This window comes from Mandrillus leucophaeus, unplaced genomic scaffold (genome assembly GCF_000951045.1).
Source record: "Mandrillus leucophaeus isolate KB7577 unplaced genomic scaffold, Mleu.le_1.0 Scaffold173, whole genome shotgun sequence".
NCBI lineage: Eukaryota > Metazoa > Chordata > Mammalia > Primates > Cercopithecidae > Mandrillus > Mandrillus leucophaeus.
The window spans coordinates 5,305,256-5,328,278 of record NW_012101732.1 but is presented as its reverse complement, the minus strand read 5'-3'; the positions used below and the strand labels follow the sequence as shown (position 1 = coordinate 5,328,278).

At 41.8% G+C, this 23,023-nt stretch overlaps 1 protein-coding gene across 1 annotated transcript in view; it reads right to left on the bottom strand.

The window, feature by feature from the left end:
* Positions 1-18,280: 18,280 nt before the first annotated feature.
* The window catches only part of KCNQ3 (potassium channel, voltage gated KQT-like subfamily Q, member 3), a 59,109-nt gene continuing 54,366 nt past the window's right edge, over positions 18,281-23,023 (bottom strand). The window contains exons 14-15 of the mRNA XM_011977108.1: positions 21,456-21,540; positions 18,281-19,267 (exon numbers count right to left, since the gene is read on the bottom strand). Coding sequence (XP_011832498.1) covers positions 18,533-19,267; positions 21,456-21,540 — 820 coding nt within the window. The 3' untranslated portion in view covers positions 18,281-18,532. The remainder of the gene's footprint in view (positions 19,268-21,455; positions 21,541-23,023) is intronic.

Sequence of the window (23,023 nt, the reverse complement as noted above, 5' to 3'; positions counted from 1 at the left end):
ATGCCCATGCAATGAACTGAATAGCATCCGTGAGCAGAATGACAATGCACTGATTCAGCATGGGATGGGAAAACCTTTCTGACAGTAATTACGTGTATTGAAGGAGAGAACAGGAGTCCCTAGGTGATGAGTTCTCTCTTCCTGTTGCAAAGGTTTGTGGGCCAAGCATCACCTGGCATGCAGGCCTGCCGGAGTCTTCTGAAGAAAGGGCTGGGGGCTGTAGTTGATTTTAGCAGGTGCCTACAGCGGGGTACTTGTTTTTATACAGCCTGCAACCTCAGGATGGTTTTATATTTTTTAAATGATTGAAAAAATCAAAGAAGAATGGTATTTCATGACATGCAAAAATTGTATGAAATTCAAATTTCAGTGTCCACAAATAAAATGTTATTGGAGCATTGCCACACTCATTTATTTATGTATTGTCTGTGGCTGCATTTGGGCTACAATGGCAGAACTGAGTAGTTGTGACAGAGACCATATGGCCCACAAAGCTAGAATATTTACTACTGTCTGGCCCTTTCCAGAAAAAGTGCCAACTCCTGGCCTAGAAGAACTTGACCCCTTCTATTCCTAGGGCCAGAGTTCAAGACTGATGATTTTTATCTAGACGACTGGAGTTGCCATTCGCTTGTCACCTTGTTACCACTCTTGCTTCCCTAAATAAGTCTCCATTATATCAGGCATAGTAATCTTTGAAAAACCTTATTAAGGTATAATTCACCCATTTTAAGTGTAAAATTCAACGTAAATTTAGTGCAACCATCACTGCATTCTAATTTGAGACCATTTATGTTACCCTAGAAAGATTCTTCCTGCCCATTTATGGTTAATCCCCATTCCCTCTACCCCCACCAGGCCCAGGAAACCACTAATCTACTTTCAATCTCTATATGCTTTTATTTTCTGAACACTTCATTTCACTGAAATCATGCAATACATAGTCAGAGAAATATTTTTAAAACATGAATCAAGATCATGTCACCACGTTACCTAAAATCCTTCTATAACTTTCATCAGCACCTAGAATAAAATCTCAATTCTTTACCCTGGCCACAAAGACTCTTGCAATTGCCCCCTCCCTAAGTCTCTACCCATATCACATGCGGCTTTTTCCCTTGTTCACAGCCATGGCGACTTTGCACTGGCCGCTCCTTCTCATTGGAAGGCTTTTCCCCAGGCTTCTTAACGACTCGCTCCTTCCTATTCTTCAGTTATTCTTTCTACTTAAACAAAATCAAAGTCCTCTTGACTTTACATCCCCTACAGCTCCTCCTTCATTTCTCTCTTTCCCTTCATGGCAAAACTCCTCAACGAGTTGTCTCTACTTGATGTCCCAGAGCACCTCCATCTCCTCTCTCTCAAGCCCATTCCCATCAGGCATGACACCAGCATCCCTCCAGTGCAGCTCTTGTCAAGGCCGTGCTGATTCCTACATGGCTAACTCCACTTCTCACTGGCACAGCAGCACTTAATGCCATTAGCCAATCACTCCCTTCTTGAGCCCCTCTCAGCACATGGCTTCCCCACACCACAGTCTCCTGTTTTCCCTCCTGTTTCATTGGCTGCTCCTGCTCAGCCTCCTTTGCTCATTCCTTGTCTCCTTGGCCTCTTGATGTTGTAGGGCTCACTCCTTGATTATCTTCTCTTTTCTCTCTATACTAGTTCACTTGGGGATCTCATTCTGTCTCACGGTTTTAAATGTTTCCTACAAGTTGTTGAATAGATAGATAGATAAAGTCAGTCATTACTTAATGGTGGAGATACGTTCTGAGAAATGTGTCTTTAGGCAATTTTGTCATGCAAACATCAATGGAGTGTGCTTACACAAACCTAGATGGTATAGCCTACTACACGCCTAGGCTATACAGTGTAGCCTATTGATCCTAGGCTACAAACCTGTATAGGACATTACTATACTGAATACTGTACACAATTGTAATGCAGTGGTAAGCATTTGTGTATCTAAACATAGAAAAGGCACATGAAAATACAGTATAAAAGATGAAAAATGGAACACCTGTGTAGAAGAACACTTCATCATGAAAGGAACTTACAGGACTAGAAGTTGTTCTGGGTGTCAGTGAGTGAGTAGTGAGTGAATGTGAAGGCCTAGGAAAGTGCTGCACAGTACTGAAGACTTTATAAACACTGTGCATTTAGGCTACGCTGAATTTATTGAGAATATTAACCTTACTGTAAATAGTAACCTTAGCTGACAGTAGTTTTTTTCCTTTATAAACAAAAGATTTTTAAACCTTTCGACTCTTTTGTAATAACTTAGCTTAAAACACAAACATTGTACGACAAAAACTTTCTTTATATCCTTATTTTATAATCTTTTTCCTGTTTTTAATTTTTCTTTTTTACTTTTCTTTTCTACTTTTTAAACTTTTCTGTTAAAAACTAGGACACAAACACACACACATTAGCCTAGGTTGATGCAAGTTCAGGATCGTCCCTATCACTGTCTTTCACCTCCCCACCTTGTCTTGCTGGAAGGTCTTCAGGGACAATCACATACATGGAGCTGTCACCTCCTATGAAAACAATGCCTTTGTCTAGAATACCTCCTGAAAGACTGATCTGAGACTTTATAGTATTTTTTTTTTTTTTTTTGAGATGGAGTCTCGCTCCGTCACCCAGACTGGAGTGCAGTGGCGTGATCTCGGCTCACTGCAACTGCTGCCTCCCAGGTTCAAGCAATTCTCCTGTCTCAGCCTCCCAAGTAGCTGAGTGGCACCTGCCACCACGCCTGGCTAATTTTTTGTATTTTTAGTAGAGACAGGGTTTCACCTTGTTGGTTAGGCTGGTCTCGAACTCCCGACCCCAGGTGATCCACATGCCTCGGCTTCCCAAATTGCTGGGATTACAGGCATGAGCCACAGTGCCCGGTCAGTACATTTTTTTTTCATAAGTAGAAGGAGTACACTATAAAGTAAGTATTGTATAATAAATATGTAAACCAGTATTTATTATTATCAATTATTATGTACTGTACATAATTGCATGTGCTATATTTGTATCCAACTGGTAGTGCAGTAGGTTTGTTTATGCCAGAATCACCATAAATAGATGAGTAATGCATTGTACTGTGACACTGGGATGGCTACAATATCACTAGGTGATAGGAATTTTTTAGCTCCAGTATAATCTTAGGGGGCCGTCGTCCATTGTTGACTGATCCATCATTATGCAGTGCGTGACTGCATAAATATGAGTATGGATATAGATATAGACAGAGATATCTTCAGCCCTGAACAGTCTCCTTAACTCCATACTGAAATACCTGCTGGATATTTCCATCAAATATTTCATATGCATTTGAAATTTAACACATAAAAAACCAAACTCATGTTCTGCTTGCAAAACCTGACTCTTCCCCAGTCTACCCTATCTCCATGATACATTCCCTCATTAAGGTACTCAAAAAACTTTGCAATAATCCTATTCTTGTTCTCCTCTCATATCTCACATTCACTCCATCAGTAAATTCTGTCATCTCTGCTCTTAAAAATGTATCCAGATTTCAAATATTTCTGACTTCCTCCGCTACTCTCACTTGGGTCCAAGCCTCTCTTGACTCTCATTGAACCGATTATTGCAAATGCAGTATTGCTCCTAACTTATCTCTTGGCCTCTGCTCTTGCCCCCTCCAGTGTATTCTCAATACAGCAGCCAGAGAAACTCTTTTTAACATAAATCAGATCTTGCTATCTCTCTACTCGAAGCCTTGCAAAGACTTCCCTCTTGATTCAGAGTAAAAACAAATAACCTCATAATGGCCCATGAGGGCCTTCATGACCTGACCCCTGATACTTCTCAAATCACCTCTCTCATTGTTCTTCCTTCTGCTAACTTCCTTGCCCTGCACTGGCCTCAGGCAGACCTGACCAGAACCAGAAGATAAACTGCTGGGAATATTTTCATACCTGATGTGGGGATAGGACATGGGACAATTGGATTTTTCCCAAGGGAGACACCTTAAATGTCTTCAGTGAGGAGAAGTCACTGGGTCCTGGGTCAACGGGATGCCCACTCTCAGTGTTGGAAGCTGAAATTATTAGAAACAAGAACAAGTTCCTAGAGTATCTGGGATGTAAGGCTATGAATGGGTTTTTGCTGCATTTGTGCAGATGGAAAGAAATTTTTAGGCTTTTTCTCTGTTATACAGTCACCTGAGGCTTCAAGTGGGTAAGTTTTAGTTGGACAGAAATATGCAGTTGCAGAGTGGATTCACTTACCATAACTGCAAAGTTGTCCATAGGCCTTTGTGATGTTAGACATGGACTTTGCAGCCAGATGGTGGTGTTCTAGAAGAGCAGTGGTTGTCTACCCTGATTCTCAGAGGCTACAGGCAATGTTTCCACAATGAATTGTGTCTGTGAATGTCATTTCCAGCTTGCCCAGGGTAAGCCATCTTTGTCCTTTGATTTACAGAGTAAATTGTGGCAACCTGGATGGGTTTTTGTTTATTTCTGTGTATGTCTGGTTTTCAAGTAGGCTTATGTGCCAGATGCTGATGGTATCCTGCCCGGTGTCCTTCCTCCCTACTTCCGAGTTCGCCTGCAGTTCACAGATAATTCTCAGCATGCTGGCAGCTCTCCACCTTCACTGGCAATGCTTCTGTTTCTCTATCTGAGACTTTTCTCCCCCTGTTTCATCTCTCCACTCTCTGAGTTGTGTTTTCTGGGAATGCTTTCTGAATAAACCACCTACACTCAACACCTCATCTCTATTTTTGTAGACGCCCAAATTAGGGTAGCTTGGTGTGTGGGCATGGGATGGAGTCAAAAGCTGTCACTCACTGAACATTTTCTGTGGGTTAGATCCTTTGCTAAGTACTCTACCGACATCATTCCATATAATGACCTTTCAAGATAGGTATAATTCTCCCCATTTTACAATTGCTTACCATAAAAGGGTTAAGTAACCCTCTCAAGGTTCTTTTTCTCTCATGAAAAAACATTCCTTCCCACTGTACTGACAGTAGAGAGAGGCAAACTTAAATAAGCTTTACTAATTTCCTCTCCCATCAACTCACAGTGTTTTTGATTCACCTATTCTTTCTTCAGCCCACATGGTCTGGGAAGTGGTTTCTCCAAAGGAAGTAACCTGAGACTCAGGGGTAGGTGGTCCTGGTTAAGTTCAAATTGTGACTCTTTCCCTTCTTAGTGTCTGACCTTGAGCAGATTTCTTTATGTTTCCGAGCCTCAATTTCCCCGTGTATAAAATGGGAATTACGATGACTTAAAATTGTAGTGATTGAATAACACTTTAATTAGGTTGGGCATGGTGGCTCACGCCTGTAATCCCAACACTTTGGAATGCCAAGGCAGGCGGATCACTTTGAGACCAGCCTGGCCAACACGGTGAGACCCCGTCTCTACTAAAAATACAAAAATTAGCCTGGAGTGGTGGTGTGCACCTGTAATCCCAGCTACTTGGGAGGCTGAGGCAGGAAAATTGTTTGAACCCAGGAGGTGGAGGTTGCAGTGAGCCAAGATTGCACTACAGCCTGGGTAACAGTATGAGACTCTGTCTCAAACAGTAAATTAAAATAACACTTTAAAAGACTTTGATTAAACCTGTGTAGTGGCTGGTACCAAGGAGGTGTTCAATTCCCATCGTGTTGTCTTTGCAGCTATGGGTTTTAGTTTGTATTTGATTATTTTCTTCCTCTTGGTCTTTATGCCATCAATTATCTATTTTCTTTCTTTTGTCTTTATTCTTTCCCTCTCAACACTTCTTTTCTCACATTTTATAAATATACTGAAGCCTCCCCTATCATTTCCTCCTGCAACCGATAACAAACTCTCCTTACTTGTCATTGTTTTCATCAACACTTGGACCCTCATTTTTCCTGCAGCTCTTTGCCTTTCTTTTAAAAGAGCTCCTCAACTTTACCTACATTACATAAATTCAGTGGCCTCTTTCCCATCCATATCCTGCCTTACCTCAACATCTTGGTATTACTCTATATGATGGCCACCCCCTCTCATTTCTCCCCTTTTAATTCCATGACCCTCTTCTCTTCATTTCTATCTACATTGATCATGGTTTCTGGGCCGCTCTTTACATTTTCTGCTTCCTCTGCATATCTTTCAAGGTAGATCTTTCCCAAAGTTCATGCTTTTTCAAGCTTTGCTTTTTTATCACAGAGCTCCTTAGGTGGTGAGCTCACTCGTGCCATGATTTCATCCTAGTTACTTTTCTGTTTTCTAAAGCTATGCAGCAGGCTTCTTTCCTCCCTGGCTTTCTGTTGGGTTCAGACAACAGTAGGTACCAGTAGAGGATCAGAAGAGGGAAAGAGAGTGAGGCTGCAGTCTTTATTCCCTTAGCTCCCTCCCTGCTGGTTCACTACCAGATTGCCCAAGGTCATAGTCCCTATCACATGGCTCCATCTGGGTTCTGGCCTTTGCAGGGCTGTTGCTAGCTTTGCAGGACTGTACCATGCCAATCTGATTTAACTAAACTATCACCAAATCTTTGTAAGCAAACCCTTTATTAAAATCTCCTCCACTTGCCTGTGTATGACTTTCTTATTTTTCCACTTGGATCTTAAATGAGACAACCACACATTATATAACCACTGGACAAGCATGCAGGAAAGGAACTTGAGTGAGAAAACTTAGGTAAATTAAATGAATATAAACATATTTATTCCCTGCTTAGCAAGCAAGGACTTTTATTCAAAATAAAAGATTCTAATGGATTAGTAGCTAAGAATAAAGGCTCTGGAGTCAGACTTCCTGGTCTGAATCCTGGCTGTGCCATTTACTAGCTATGTGACCCTGGACAAGTGACTAAATTCTCTATATTTCAGTGTCCCTATCTATAAAGTGGGGATGATAATAGTTCTGAGTGCTAAGATTTATTGTGAAGACTAAATGAGATGATTCATAGGGAATACTAAATAAAATGTCTGGCACATGTACGTGCTCAGTAAATCTTAGGTATTATTCTTATGTCTAACAGAATTGAGTTTGGGAGAGGCTGATAAAGGCTAGGTCCAGAGATTAAGCAATCACCCTTATTAGCTGGAGGGAGGTTTCTGAGTTCTAATATATGCTTCATTAGTCCCTAAAGACAATACCAAGTTCATGCTAACTTTGAGAATGCCCTAGTTACCTAGTGTGACAGACAGGTTTTAAGATGGTCTCAATTATATCTTGTGTAGTACCCTCCCCTTGAGCACAGGCAAATCTGTGAATTGCTGCTAATCAATAAAATATGGCAAAGGTAATGGGTTGTTAGTTTTATGATATGTTACATAAGATTGCAACTTTCATCTTGCCAGCAGGCTCTCTCTTGCTCATTTTGATGAAGCAAGCACTATATTGTGAACTGACCTATGGAGAAGGCTATGTGACAAGGAACTGAGAACAATCTTTGCCCAACAGCCAGCAAAAAATCTGATGTCCTCAGTCTAACAGCCCTCAAAGAGCTGAATTGTTCCTATCGTGAGACAAGAAATGGATTCTTCCTCAGTTGAGCCTCAGGTAAGACCGCAGCTCCAGCTAACACCTTGATTGAATTTGTAAGACCCTAAAGCAGAGGACCCAGTTAAGTTGTTCTTAGATTCCTGGTCAGCAGAGACTATGAGATAATAAATTTGTATTGTTTTTAGTCACTAAGTTTGTGGCAATATTTGTGTAGCAATAGATAACACACCTAAAATGTAGCTGCATTTACTCATTGTTTCATTCTTTAGCACTTACAGTCACCATGATAGTTTCTGAGGACAAAGATTAGTAAGACTCAGTGTCTATCCTCAGACAACTCACAGAATAGTGGTGGTAGTCATGGAAGTAATGAAGATAGACACTGAAATCACTGAGAAAATCATGAAAATACAAATACTATAGTGGATATCTGTACAGGATACAGTCAAGGCAAAAGGGAAGAATGGTTTGTTCTACCTGGAGGATGAAAGACTCAGGAAGGACTTTCGTGAGGAAATGATGTCTTAGCAAGTCTTGTGAGTGAGTGTTTCATTGGCAAAAGACACAATGTGACCGAGATATAGCAAGCATTATTATAAAACTGGGTGTGTCTGGGGAGTTGCAGGCCTTCCTTTATGGAGTAGAACACAGAGCATATGTATCGTGGAGGGTTCACTGGTGAATAGTTGAGGAACATGACACTTAGCTGGACGGGTAAGAGTGAGCATGAAAGTGGCTGATCGTTGAAGACTGTGTGTGCTAAAGAAAAAAATTTTTAAAGTTAAATGTTAGGTGATGTCGAAGAGCCCCGAAATGTATAAACAGTAAAAGGACATGATTGGATTTCTGTTTCTTCAAGATGACTGTGTCACAAACACTGTAGAGGATGAAGTGGAAGGAAAGAGACCAGAGTCAAACAGACCATTATAGACCAGGAAGGGAGAAAGTGTGGCAAAAAGAGGACCCTCCTTGGAAAGAGTCACAAGGTAGAAATCATGGGCTGTGCAGGTGAAGAAGGTGGGGAATCGAGGTTGATGCTGAAGCCCGTGGATTGGGTGGCTATGTTGACTGGTGCTGCAAGTCCCCGAAATGGGACCATGGGAGGCAGTGGGACTGCAGGGAGTGGAAGCAGGAGGGTAGGGCATGAGACTTTGTGGTGATGGCATTAGTTACCAATAAAAAAGACAGTATGATTCTTTCTTCTAATGAGAGGAACTGAGACCAGGCAGCTGGGAGAATCTTGTCAGTCTCTAGATATGAGAGGAGTAGTTTCTTTGAAAGGAAAACTTCAAAATTGAATTCTGAGAACCATGATCAGGATGGGAGGCAGAAGTCAGAAGGGAGGGTGCAGTTTCAGACCGTGGATCTGGGAAGAGATTTCCTCACTGCAGCGTGATCTGCTTAAGGATAGAAAGTTCCAAAGAGCCCTAATATACCTTCAAGGCCGCATCTGCCTCGATAAGTCTCGTTCTTGCTTTCTGCATTCCAAGTACACTGCCTTCTTACTATACCTGGAATGCTCCCTGTTTACCCAGGTCATAAAGCCCACTGAGTTGCTTGCCAGAGGCATTGGAGACCATAAGAACAAGAATGTAAAAATGCAACTTCGCTTTGAACAGAACTTCTAAACTAAGCCTGTCTCATGCCTCTTTGCACATCCTCTTCCCAGTGTCTGGCAGGCCTGTCTTCTCCACTTCCTTCTTCATTTTTGGCTTTGTGAAGTCATCCTTAAATATTCCATTCATACCTCATGCCCTGCACGAAGAATTTTCTATACCTCTAATATGAGCCAGTATCATGCTTTGTTTCCACAGAACACTTGATTATCTCATTCATCATGCTTCTCACAGAACTGAAACGATCTTAAGGCCAATACCACATTAAATTGTGAAATACTGCATCTCCGATGCTTGGTATATGGTAGATATCCAATTAATATTACTGAAATACATGTTTCTTGAAGTGAACTGAATAGAATAAAGAAAACAACAATTATAATCAATATCCAAATGTTTAAGGAGAGAGAGTTGGCAAACTGGCCTATGAAGGGATTATACCCACCAATGGTCCAATTGATAATAGAGAAAAGGATATGTTCTTGTTTGCTGCATTTGAAATGTGTACCACTAGTAGATAACTCTTGCCAACACTTTATGCTATTAAACTGCTGCCACATATATATTTATAACTCCAGTGACTCCCAGGGGGATTTCTGGTTCCCTTATTTTATTCCCTGGGCAAAAACTACACTTGGGTTAGACGTAGTCATCACTCAATACTAACAAGGAAATCTATAGGATTAATCATAGTATTCTTGTAGTGAGCAAAGCTATATATTCAACACATTTCCTCATGCTGGGCATTCATGAAGACTACATTTCCCAGCCTCCCTTGCAGATTGTCCATACCATGTGACTGAGTTTAAGCAATGAGTTTGTGAGTGGGAATGATGAGTCACTTTGAGTCCAAGGCAGGAGGATGTAGGTATAGCTTTTCTAGATCCTCTCCTCTTGGCACTGTGGCTGGAAGTGAAGGACTCCAGTTCTTCAGTAGCCCAAATCCTTGCATCACTCTTTGAAATTCAGACAATGTACACTGGACTGTGATTTGAGCAAGAAATAAATATTTGTTGTGTTAGGCCACTGATATTTAGAGCTTTTCTGTTAGCAACAGTCAGTGTTATTTATGATAAATAATACAACCTCATAAAAGTTGTTTTGAAGCAAATAACATTCCTCCACATAATCACTGAAATGTCTATTTATTAATAAGTGGTGCAGTATTTATTTAAGATAGAACATAAAAAATCAGGTAAGAATTATTTGCATAATATATATGGAAATCAACCTATTAAAGTTGTTCAAATATTGGACAGAGCCAGAATATAAATTACACATACAGTTTAAAAATTACAGGAAATCATATTATAAAGAGCACTAAAGGCCACTTGTGGAATAGTTGTGTTCCCCTGTAAGCCAGAATGTGAAGAAAGCCTACTCGTAGCACAGAGACAAACCCAGGGAGCAAGGCACCAGAATTCTATGCCATAAAAAGGGGTTAAAAAATACAATCCCAAATCAAATATAATGGATTCATGTCACTGGGAACCACAATTTGTTCTTCAAAGACTGGTGTTTTCCATCACTGCTACATTAGAAAAAGGAGGAAAAAAAATAGCCATATCCTATCTGAAGCAAGGCAGAGATCATTTTTCTCTTTAAAACAAGGAAGGACTGACAATCTGATGAAGTCCACCTGTCTTTCTAAGATGATTTTTCAGGATGGGACAGAGCCGACCTCCCCTCTCTGACAGCGAATCTCTGATCCTCGGCAAAATGGCTGCCCCAAATCTTGCAACGCGGCCACCACCTGGACTCTTAACCCTCAGGGGAACTGTGGGAGTGGGAACTGCCGCCTCCTTGGAAAAGGATTCAGAGGGGTATAGAAGGGCCCAATTACCAGATCAGGCTGGCTTCCATGGGAAACCTTGATCTTTTAATACTGAGAAAGAGAGACACAACTGTTCTGAGCTTTTGGCCTCCCAGAGAATGCTCTTAAAGACTCACCTGTTTCTGCAGAATTTCAGAGCTCAGAAATAAAGGTACAGTCTAGAGACAAAAGACCAGAGTCAGCAGAGATGTGGAGATATTTGAACTTGTTTGGTTAAAAACAATGACAGGAGCTCCTTGGGGGCAGAGAACAAGGGGCGCTTGTGGATGATCTGCAGCCACACCAAGCCCCGAGAGCTAATGGATGCCAATGTGAACCAGGTGAATAATTTATGCGGTATTATTTTCTGCCACTGACAGCTGGATTGTGAAGCCACTCAAAGGACCTGCTGAACAGCCAAGAGGAACAGCTGACCCAGGCATCACTCTACTCTCCAGGGAACTCATGGGTCTGTGATCATTTTACTGTAAAGCTGAGTGGACGTAGAAGGCCGAAGCATTGTAGAGGAGCTAGGGCCTGATTTGAGAGGAAGAAGCGGGAAGGAGAAGGAGCTTTCCAGGTACACGGGCTTTGGTTAAATATGCAGCTCTACTTCTTACAATGTGTGACCTTTGACAAGGTCTTTTCTTCAGTTTCCTCATCTATAAGATGGAGACAATAACATCTCCCTCATGGGGTTCCGATGAGGATTGCATGAACTTGAGAGAGAGCTATCATGTCACAGGCAACTCATAAGGAGCGCTTAGGATACGTTTCTCTCCCTTTCCCTGACCTCACTTTTGTGGGCAGAGGAAGAGAAGGGAACATTAAAATAAAATATGCTCTCTTTTTTTTATTACTCTTAGGTATCAAATTGCAGTCCATTTGATAAGTCTAAGAGGAATTACAAATACATTCCTGAGCACTGAGCTGGGCTTCTGACTACCTAATTGTAAGCCATTCTCAGGTTATTCGTATATGCAGCCCATTATTGGCTGTGTCAGAAAATATCATTATTTCCCTTGAAGCTTATTTTAAGCCCATAACAGTGCTATCTGGAGGATGAAGGCTTAGGTAGAATGACAAACTTTAAAATTACTGGGCAAACTATGGTTGTCCTAGAACTTGACCATCCTTCTTTCTGAATATTTCTTAGGAGCTTTCACTTCAGCCTGATTCAGGAGAACTGAAACATCTTACCACAGGGATTCACAAGGACTGCTGGGGAGCCCTGCCAAATTCTGGCAGATTTATCCCGAGAACAATGTAAGTGGAAAGTAACAATGAAGATGCTCATTTGAGTCAACAGAGGCCTGTTTACTTCCTAAAATAATCTCCTAGTTACATAACGATGTCCTAAGTTGAGTCCTGTTTGCTTCTTTGTAGCTTTTGGTGAAGGCCCTAGAGTATCTGCTTGTGGCCTGACAACATGGGGATTCCCTGCGACAAGGTAAGAGGACCCAAGCTGTGTTCAAATGAGACCCAGAGATCGCAGTGCAAAGGGACACCTTTGGTAAAACTGGCCACTTTGGGTCATATAGATCCCAAAAAAAATCATGCCCGACCTCCTAAAATCAAAACCATAGGGATTTATCAAGGAGAAACCCTGTTTAATTGGTCTATAAATGAGGATACAACCTAAGGCATGACTGGAGCTGAATGAGTCCAAGTGATGGGCTAAAAAGGTAAACCAGTCCAAACATGGCAGGACCAAGAAGGAACAAGGTAGGAGAGGGCAGAGGGGTGAAGGGCAGAGAGGTGGAGGGTAGGAATGCCTGCATGGCAGTGGGATTGTTCTTCTTCATTCGCTATCTCAACCGCACCCCACATCAGTGGTTTTTGCTAGGCCTTTTGAAGACAGCAGGAATCTGGGAGAAGGAACATCATCATCTTTCACAGCATGGAAACATCAATCTTATTCCAGAGAAGGGAAGAAGTCCCCAAAGGCATGTCTGGTTTAACAGTTTCTCAAGTGGGCCAGGAAGTTCTTATTCATGTTCTGGGCTCAATAGTGATGCTTTGATTTCACTTGCTATTTTACTTTTAGTTTTGTCTCTAACATCTGGAGCGAGGATCAGAAGACCGGAGTTCCAGATTTACTCTGTGACTCAATCACTTCTTCAATCACTGAGGGATGTGGTGTGATGCTCTTTGCTCTGAGCTTCTGCTTCTTGATCTAAAAAGACAGGTGGTTGTTCTGGGTGATCAAAAGCTCTTCTTGCTCTGTGTATCTTCGAATCCATGAAATTACATCTCCTTGCATCTATGATAACACATCAAAATACGAATCACAATTTTCTTCCAGGGTTGCTGAGGTTAAAGCTGTGAAAGCCTGGGAACAAATCTCCCCAGGGAGGGTTTAAGCAAGCATTAACTCTTTATTCGGCAAGTTCCCCCATTCATTGCTAGGGTGTTGCCTGATAGCCACCATGCACAGTTGACTTTCCTTGGGAAATCATGAGTCTTTTATTCTTGCTATTTGACTTTATCTCCTACACATCATCCAGATGGCGCAACCTCTGGTACTATACATCCAATGGAATTGCCACAACTCAGCCACTGAGATCCAACATTCCTGCCTCTCTTCATTCCAATATTCCTTCTCTTCCTTATTGTGGTAGACAAGAGTAAGCATTTTTATTTGCAGAGATGTACTTACTTAAAAAGCAATCAGAAAAGCATTTGATTTAATAATTAGGATTGTATCTCCACCATTCATTTTTCTGAAAAAAAAATTTTTTTGGTGTAAAGTTCATAAGTAACACCAAAGACTGAGACAATGAAGTCCATGCATACTGTAAAAAAATAACATAAATAACAGTCCCTAGTATGCATCAGTCATTGTACTGGGGGCTTTGTGTGTACATTGATTGTCTCATTTGAAAATCAAAACATGGCAGAAGAGTCAAATGCTTTTGAATGTGCTGAAACTCAAATTTTCTTCAAGGTCATCTCTGTATGCTTCCTGTCTCTTCTACACTGCCATTATTGGCTTCTAAAACCACTAAAGCTAGGCAGATAGCCTGGTCCTAGCACGTTCTAAACTGGGCATTGGTGAGGGGCTGCCTGCTGACTTGTTTAGGGGCCAGTTGGCACAGTTTGGGATGGTATAATATCAGCAACAATAGCATTGGGTTAATTTGACAACTTAGACTTAAAAAGTTCATCCTGAAAAACAAGCCTTCAAGGACAAGTGAGGACATGAAGCAAATTCCTAAGGATACCTGGGGTTCAGGAAGCAAAGAAGAATCTTTGGTTATTCATGAAAACCAAATACCAGCTATGTGGCATCTTCTGGGGAAGCGCAGGGGTGGGGGAATCCTGGGGTGTGTTTGGCAGCACTGTCCAAAGTACAGTTGACTTCTTAGGCTGCTGAACAAACTTCTTCTCTTGCCCCAGGAGAATTTGATCTGCAGGTTCCCACAAGTAGAGTAACATCTTTCTCTTGAAATAGGTGCTGTGTCATAGTCTGTATCATAAGCTTCTCTTGGTCAACATGATGAAATGAAAGTAGCTCAGCTCCTTGCCTGATCTCAATCTTAGTAGGGCTTAGGAGAGAAGAAGAAAGCTGGTTTCTCCAACAATCTTCCTCAGATTCCCTAGAATCCCCCTTTTTTGCACAGCGTCTCTGGAGCTACGAAATTCAAAGCATTGAATCCGAACTCGAAGTCCCCATTCAACCCACTCAGTCTTGATTGGGCCGATTGGATCATTGCCATTTTGATGTAGAATCTTTGCTCTCATTTTCATGTTCAATTTCCTATGGTTTCCAAGGTAGGAAGCTTTTCTGTCTGTATAGAGTTGTTTGCAGGGATGAAATCAGGTATTTTATTTTCCTGGTAGACGTAGTTTGAAGGGACCTCTGATATTTGAGACCTCTAGATTACTAGCATTTTGATGGCAGAAACTGTGGTTTTCTTATCTCTGAATTTCCAGTGCACTGCACAGTTCTGGGCATATATTGGTGCTTAATAAATCTTGTTAAATGAATAAACAAATGACTTTTTCTTTATTATACTCCCATTACAGTAGCATGGAATTATGAGACTGATTTTGTCAAATTATGAGTAGGTCGGGTTATATTAGGTTTTTCTACAGGAAATTATTCTTTCAAATTAGTGTCTAGGAATTACCTTGCACAAAATAGACACAGGATGCACAATTGTTGATTAATTAGTTCATCTTAACCTATACATCTTGGGGTTATCTAGTTATGTTTTCGTGAAAACTAGGGCTTTGTAATATCAGTGTCATGTCTAATAAGCTTAAACTCCCAGTTCTAAAAACAAAGTTATTCAATAGCACTTTCTCAATTTGATGTGTTTTTCTTTTCCTGTAATAATTTTTTTTCTTAAACTTTTGATATTTGCTTTTGTGCTGATATCTCATAGTCAAAACTCACTTGATCTCAAGTACTTTTCTCAGCCCAATAGGATCATGTTTCACCTAACATTTGTGAAGCTGATTTATCTCATTCATTTTGATCTTGCTAAAACGTGACATTTACAATTTTTCATGTCCCACTGTGACCCAAAAAGACCAAATACATACATAAGATCATAATTTTACCTGATCATATCATTCCTAGTTTTGATGATGGAATTATTTTGTTAACATTTCATGGAGTTCTGCTGAAATGACTGCAATTTCTTGGGCAAGTTTCAGAACGACTAGCATATCTGTGGTCATGTAATCCTGGGTCATGTTATTAACCAGTTCCATTGGATCATCATGCTGTTCCTTTGTCTGACAAAAGGATCTTTGTGAAAGCACACACAGTTTCTTCCCATCACTCACATTCAATTCCAGACCCTGAATTTCTGCTTGTTCACTGTGAGCCATGTTGCTGAGATTGTCGATGCATAGGCAACTTGAGCAGGTTTGGTTTGCCTTTCTGGAATGTATTTTTTGGGGAACAAAAGGAGAATATCAAAGCAGAGTTATTCCAGAAGATCATTTTTCTCTTTTCCTTTTCGTTTTCTTAAATGGGAAAAAACAGTTCTTAAGGTTCTTATTATTTATTATCATTCATAAAACACGTATTTTGTCTATGTCTATACTGATAAAGACAACTTACTAGATGTTAGACTATCAATACTTCCCTACTACTGATCAGTACAAACCCAATCTCTGCTCTCCTGGTCTTATGTTTAGGAAATAATATAAGCTCCAATTCTTTCTAGGTTATTAAAAGAACCTAAGGTAGTTCCTCCAATTTTGGATCAATGGTAAATACTTTAAGCTAAAACTCCATTGAGTTGCTGGAAAGTGCATCTATTCGTAAAATACTTAAGATAGCAAGTTCTTCAAGAATATTAATAAGTTAAAAATTAATTGGTGCATATGTGGAGAGTGTGACTCACTCTCCTTTTTTGTTGGTTTCCAGTAACTTGGGTACATAAAGAAGAACTTTATGTACATAGTAACATGTTGGACGTTAGGCAGGTGATCATCTCAAGTGAAAGATTCCAGGAAGATCAGGATTCAACAATCACGCCCTCAGGAAGGGGCATAGGGTTTCTTAGGTTGTAATCCCCAGTGGCACTTTTAGGCATATTGAAGGAGTGGGGGAAAGGCCCAAATCACCCATGGCCTTTGTCCTTCAGATTGCCAGCACGTCAAATGGAAACCCATAGGGGACAGGCTTCATGTCTGATGCATTGAGAATTCTGGTGTATTTTCTATCTCAGACTTCAAGGTCTACACCCATCGATTTGTGGGGTTCTCAATGAAAAACAGCCTTCTGCCACTCACAATGTCTGCCCTTGTCCTGGGACTTAGGGCTTTGGCTGTAAGTTCCTAAAGTCAGGGGTCAAGCTCTAATCACTACTGTATTCTGAGCTTTTTGTACAGTACCTGTTGACATGTGAGTTGAAAGGAACCTATCTCTGAGGAAGGGACTCCTTTCTCCAACATAGTGCCGGACTCTTGTATTAGGAAATGATGAAACCATCAACCAAATGTCTGCCATAGCTACTGTGGCTCTTGACAAGACTGTGAGGGAGAATAGCAGTGTCAGCTGCATACAGACATTTGTTTAGGTCATCTGAATTATCTTGATTGTCACCATGGCAACTATCCACAACCAGTGTCTAGGTGTGTAAGAAGACTGATACAATAATACTGTGGTGTGGTCATTTAGCTAATTCATTCTAAGCCTAACAGAAACCTTTTCCATCAAAGTTTTTCAGAGCATAACAACATCTCATAAGAGGCCAGAGGATGGCTTGTGCTTAATATCACACCTGTAGAGTAGGGCAGTGCTTCCCAGGCTGTCTGCTTACATTTTAGCTTGTCTTGTGATTACATGTGGTTTTAGTACTTTCATTTTAAAAATCTGGGTTGGTTCCATACATTTGGAAAAGTAAAATTGGATGGTTCTGGAAATGTTGCCTGGTTGCACATCAGTAAATGTAGCTTGCTTGTATTATTTTTTTTCTAGATCTAAAATGCAATGCATCAAGCAAGCATGTTTAGCAATAAAAGTGGGAATCCCCCTCCTGCTGGATAAACTGAGTGCTTTCCACATGACACAAAGTCATATATCTTGACACAATCTCTAGGATGCATTATATAAATGAAGAGTGGTGTGGTGAGGGGAAATAAGGGCAGGGAGAGAGTGAGCAGACCTGACTTCTGAGTCCTGGTTCTCTACGGGACAACTGAGTGAATCTGGGTGTGTCACTTTACCTCAGCCTAAGAGTCTTCATTTATAACATGGACTAGATAATTTCTGTGTGCCTTCTAGACTTTAATTTCTATTTTAGATGGATATTTTGTACTTCAGTATCATAGGGACAAATGGGAGTTGAAACATCATTTTAAAGGCACTGAACTTAGCTCCTGCCCAGAAGGGCACTTCACTTCTGACAAATTCCATTGTCCTCGGCTACATAAATTGGAAACTATTTTAACTTTGTGTGTGTGTGTGTGTGTGTGTGTTTCTCCCTGCTAATTCTTAACTCATCAGAAATGCTACTCTTGGGATTACCACCACTTTTTACAGATAAGGAAACTGAGGCATGATACTAAATAACATCAGACCAAGTGAGGTCTTTTTGAGAGCTTTTAAAAGGTTTTGCCACTTTTCAATATTTGTTTAAATTCTTTGTTTTAGAGACACAATGACTATCTCATTCCTTTCCTAATGTTAGCTCAGTAGGCAGCCCCACTGATACGCCACGCGGTTTTGTTGAGAAAATTATTTTCTGCTTTCAAAAACAGCTGATTGCTGGAGTGTTTTACACAAGAGGGCAGTGATTCTAGAAATAACTTAAACTACTTTCTCTGCTTACGAAACCAAAACCCAAACCAGCCAACCAAACAGACAAACAGCATGGCTCATCAGTAATTTCTCCCTGTACCGGTTCAATCGTGATTAAAAGTAAGAACAGCAGATAAATGTGTATCCTAGAAGAGATTAGTGGAACCATTTATATAGTGTAAGGTCATGCAAACCATGCTGAAAAGGAAGCACTTTGTTGTGGTGACATGGGGAGGAAGAGGCTGTGGGAAGCCCCTGCCTGGGTGGGGCCACCACACACACGCATGCATTTGATGCAGCCATTGGTGTCCCCGCCGGTAAGCGCTGGGTGTGAGAGTAAGTGAACTATACAAAGTCTGTCTACATTACAAGTGGGGTCAGCCAGTGACCTCTTTCAAATGGGCTTGTTGGAAGGGGTCCACACTGAATCAGAAATCCCATCCCCTGTGGACGACAGAGGCATGGATCCGCTGGGCGTGAAGGGGTCCGTGTCTGTGTCCGTCTCACCCTCGGCGAGGTACCGCTTCTCCCTCATCCAGCTCGACCCCCCATTGGGGCCAAACACATAATCATCTCTGTCCTGGGAGATGCTGAAGCCACTTGGAGACCTCTCCAGCTCCTCGTGGTTGACCGACATCAGGGACAGAGGTGTGTCGCTGTCCCGCGTGATGCTACGTCTCTGCTGGGGGGAGATTCGGTCAGAATAGGGGCCCTGCAGGTCAGCCTGGGAGTGGCAGCTCACTCGGGAGTCGAGAAGAGTCAGGATAGGAAGAACCGTGGGCCTCTCTGCATACGTTGTTGCCGAAGAAGGAGGAGCTGCCTGAACCTTTCCAGTACTGGGTCCCCCTCGGGGCAGGTTCACAGGGTCATGTGCAAAAAACCCATAGGGGCTGACTTTGTCAATGGGCACCTGGTGGAAGCTGTAGGGCGGTTCCGGGGGGCCTGTCTCAGAATAGTTGCAGATGATGGTTTTCAAATCAGAATACCTGTTGTCCTCTTTCTTCTCTGCCTCAGCTGGCGAGGAAGTGCCCTTGGTTGGGTAATACTCCGTGACCTGCACCTGCAACCGTTCCATATGTTGCATGTGCATATCCACGAGGAAGTCCAGCTTCTTCCCCATGTCCTGAACCTGGAAAAACAAAGGATCTGTGAGTTACCACTTTCTCTGAGGGTGGGGATCATTGCTGTTGGTTGGGAGGAAATATTCTTTTTTTCTTTTTAAGGTGGAGTCTCAGTCTGTTGCCCAGGCTGGAGTGCAGCGGTGCAATCTCGGCTCACTGCAACCTCCACATCTCGGGTTCACGCAATTTTCTGCCTCAGCCTCCCAAGAAGCTGGGATTACAGGCGCCTGCCACCATGCCAGGCTAATTATTGTATTATTGGTAGAGATGGGGTTTCACCATCTTGGCTAGGCTGGTTTTGAACTGACCTTGTGATCCACCCGCCTCGGGCTCCCAAAGTGCTGGGATTACAGGCATGAGCCACTGTGCCTGGCCGGGAGGAAATATTCTAATACTGTATTTACTTTTCAGAAGGGAACAGAGTTCTTGCAACTCTTAATAAGAAAAGCAGCTAATAATTTATTTTGTGCCTCCTACTTGCAAGCCTTGCATACCATGTATTAGTGCTAATCTAGAGAAAACCTAGGCAAGGGCTTTCTAGGAAGCAAAGGCGGAAAGCAGAGAGATGCTTTGAAGTGTTACAGGCCTGCTGTGTCCCTTGGAGGAGGAAGTGGCCTTCCTAACGTTGCCTGGGTCAAGGAGCAAGAGTTCTCAATTTATGAACATTTCCTTAGACAGAAACATGTGGATTGTTAGTCTATGTTTCTCCTACATGGTGATTTAAGCTGTAAAAATACAAGGGCAGTGGTTAGTAAGAACTGAGCTTCTCAGAACTGAAGACCCTACCCAGCGGCTTGCTCTTGCCTACCTAAATTGTGAATGACTATACATGAGTGTGTGTGCATAGATGTGTGATGTTCTTGCTTTGACAATTCACGACTCACCAGGAAACGCTGTCGTCAGGTGTGTCATCCCATTTTACAGGTAAGGATACGAGCACCGTGATTGGCAGATGCTAGGATGGCATCTGAGTCTCAGGAATAACTGACCCTTTTAGAAAAGTTACGATTTGACTCTGTCTTATGCGCTTTATTGACTCACGTGAATTTTACGACAGTCCTCCAAGATGGATACTATTATTATCTCTATTTCACAGGCAAGAGAACAGAGACACAGAGAAATCATGTACAGCGGAAATTATAAATTTTTAAATGAAAACAAAATTATTGACTTAACATAAAGGAATAATTCAGATTTGCTCCTACCTCTCCTGCACGGGTCCCATTTAGGATTTTGAATAAAACAAAAGGATTAATCTGATCCTTGAAAAACTGGCAGTACCATTTATCTAATGTAGAGTTAGGCAGATGATGCTAGATTATGAGCTCTTTGCTATGAAAGCAAGAGTGAGCTGCATGGTGCTGTGAGTGAGCGGGTTTCTCGTTCCACCTTGAACAGATCTCACCTGTAGCCTGCTCTCCTCCTGGCCTCTTCAAACAGACCACCACTGGCCCGGACATTGAGAAAAGGGGGACACACAACATGCAGGGGCAGGTCACTCAGATTTCCTAAGGGGTCACCATGAAATGCATGATAACTGTAGCTATCATCAAGTGTTCACTGTGTGCCCGCTAATATTATGGGTAATTTTCATGTATCAACTCAATCCTCACAGCAACCTAATAGGGTATTATAATCCCCATACTACAGATGAGGAAAACTGAGGCTCAGAACAATTAATTAACTTGCATGTGATCACTCAGTAAATGCTGAATCAGTGATTTAATTTCCACATCTTTTTTGAATGGTAGGTAGTACTACTCAAGTGTCTTATTTCCCTTTGGAAAACAATGGTGGAGACCAGGCACAGTGGCTCATACCTGTAATCCCAGCACTTTGGGAGGCCGAGGCGGGCAGATTACCTGAGGTCAGGAGTTTAAGACCAGCCTGGCCAACATGGCGAAACCCCATCTCTACTAAAAATAACAAAAATTAGCGGGGCATGGTGGCGGGCACTCGAAATCTCTCAGCAGGCTGAGGCAGGAGAATCGCTTGAACCTGGGAGACAGAGGTTGCAGTAAGTCAAGATCATGCCATTGCACTCCAGCCTGGGCAACAGAGTGAAACTTCATTAAAAAAAAAAGAGAGAAAGAAAGAAAAAGAAAGAAAGAAGGAAGGAAGGAAGGAAGGAAAGAAAGGGTATTTGAAAATAAATTTTACAGATCTGGTTTTTGGTGAGATGAAGAAAAGACTCACCTGTCTTTCAACTTTTACAAACTTCCCCATCATGCTTTGGTCTTCAATTTCTGATGTGGATGGTCTGGCTACATATGGTTCATTCCTAAGAAGAAGCGAACACTTCTGTAAGATCATTATACCTATTTTTGCTATGCAACGTCATTTTGGCTAGGCAGGCCATGGCCAACAGAGCCATTGCTCCCACCCTCACACTTGTGTGGCATAAGAGCACCATTCAACTGTGGAGGCATATGTGAGTCGGAAAGTCAGTTTTTCTGCATTCAACACTGGTATCTCATGTTTACCTCTGCTGCAGGAAAATTTGAAGCTAAATATCAAGCTGCTATTAAGGAGGCTTTGCTTTGTGTTAAAGATGATAAAGCACCTAACAGTACCTAGAGTATCTAGTTCTTTTAAATTAAATTCCTTAGCCTTTCAGTCTTAGATTTGAGATCTGAGACTTTCACTCTGACTGTGTGTGTGCAGGTGGAGATGGAGTCATCTAATGCCTGAAATTACTTACAGTGAGTATAAATATTTCATCTGGCCAATTTTAATAAGAATGAAAAATCTCAAATCTTGAACATGATGCAAAAGATGACACTGGCAAGGAATGGAATTGAAATGTGTGCTGAATTTGATTTTTGGTTATCCACAGTATCTGACTAAATTCTGGTTAGTTTCTACATTTTTATGTTTTTTGCAGATCAGAACTTTCAGGGAGTCTAGCTATTTGCTAGAAACCATTTATGCTAGGTACTTTCTCAATAGTTGATTTATCTCTCTCATAGGTTACTAAATCCTGCTTAGTAGGATAGTCTTTGGCTGAGCAGCCTTAAATTTTAAAAAGATGTCAAAAACTGGTGGCCCATGTGCTAAATCCAACTGGCTAGTGTTTTCTTTGGCCTGCACGGGGTTCTAAAACATGTAAGCTGGCTGGGCGTGGTAGTTCATGCCTGTAATCCCAGCACTTTGGGAGGCCGAGGTGGGCGGATCATGAGGTCAGGAGATCGAGACCATCCTGGTTAACACAGTGAAATCCTGTCTCTACTAAAAAATACAAAAAATTAGCCGGGTGTGGTGGCAGGCACCTGTAGTCCCAACTACTCGGGAGGCTGAGGCAGGAGAATGGCATGAACCTGGGAGGCGGAGCTTGCAATGAGCAGAGATCCCGCCATTGCACTCCAGCCTGGGCGACAGAGTCTCACAAAAACAAACCAAACAAACAAAACACACACACACACACGTAAACCATCTCAAAAATTGAGAATTTCACGTAAAAGCTGGATATTCTGTTTTCTGGAAACAGAGGGCCCGCATTCCTAAAAGAAGGTAGGGCCCTCATTCCTAAAAGGAGGTAGGACCCTCATTCTGTTAAGAATGGAGGGCCTTCATTCCTACCTCCTTTAGATGGGGCATGTGTCCTCCAGGTGCCCACAGTCCCATCACTCCCTATTCTATCCCCAGGGCTGAGGTTAAATATTAAATGCTTTCTATCATCATGTTGATGCTCTTGATTCTTTTTTTTTTTTTTTTTTTTTTTTGAGACGGAGAAATCTCTCAGCAGGCTGAGGCAGGAGAATCGC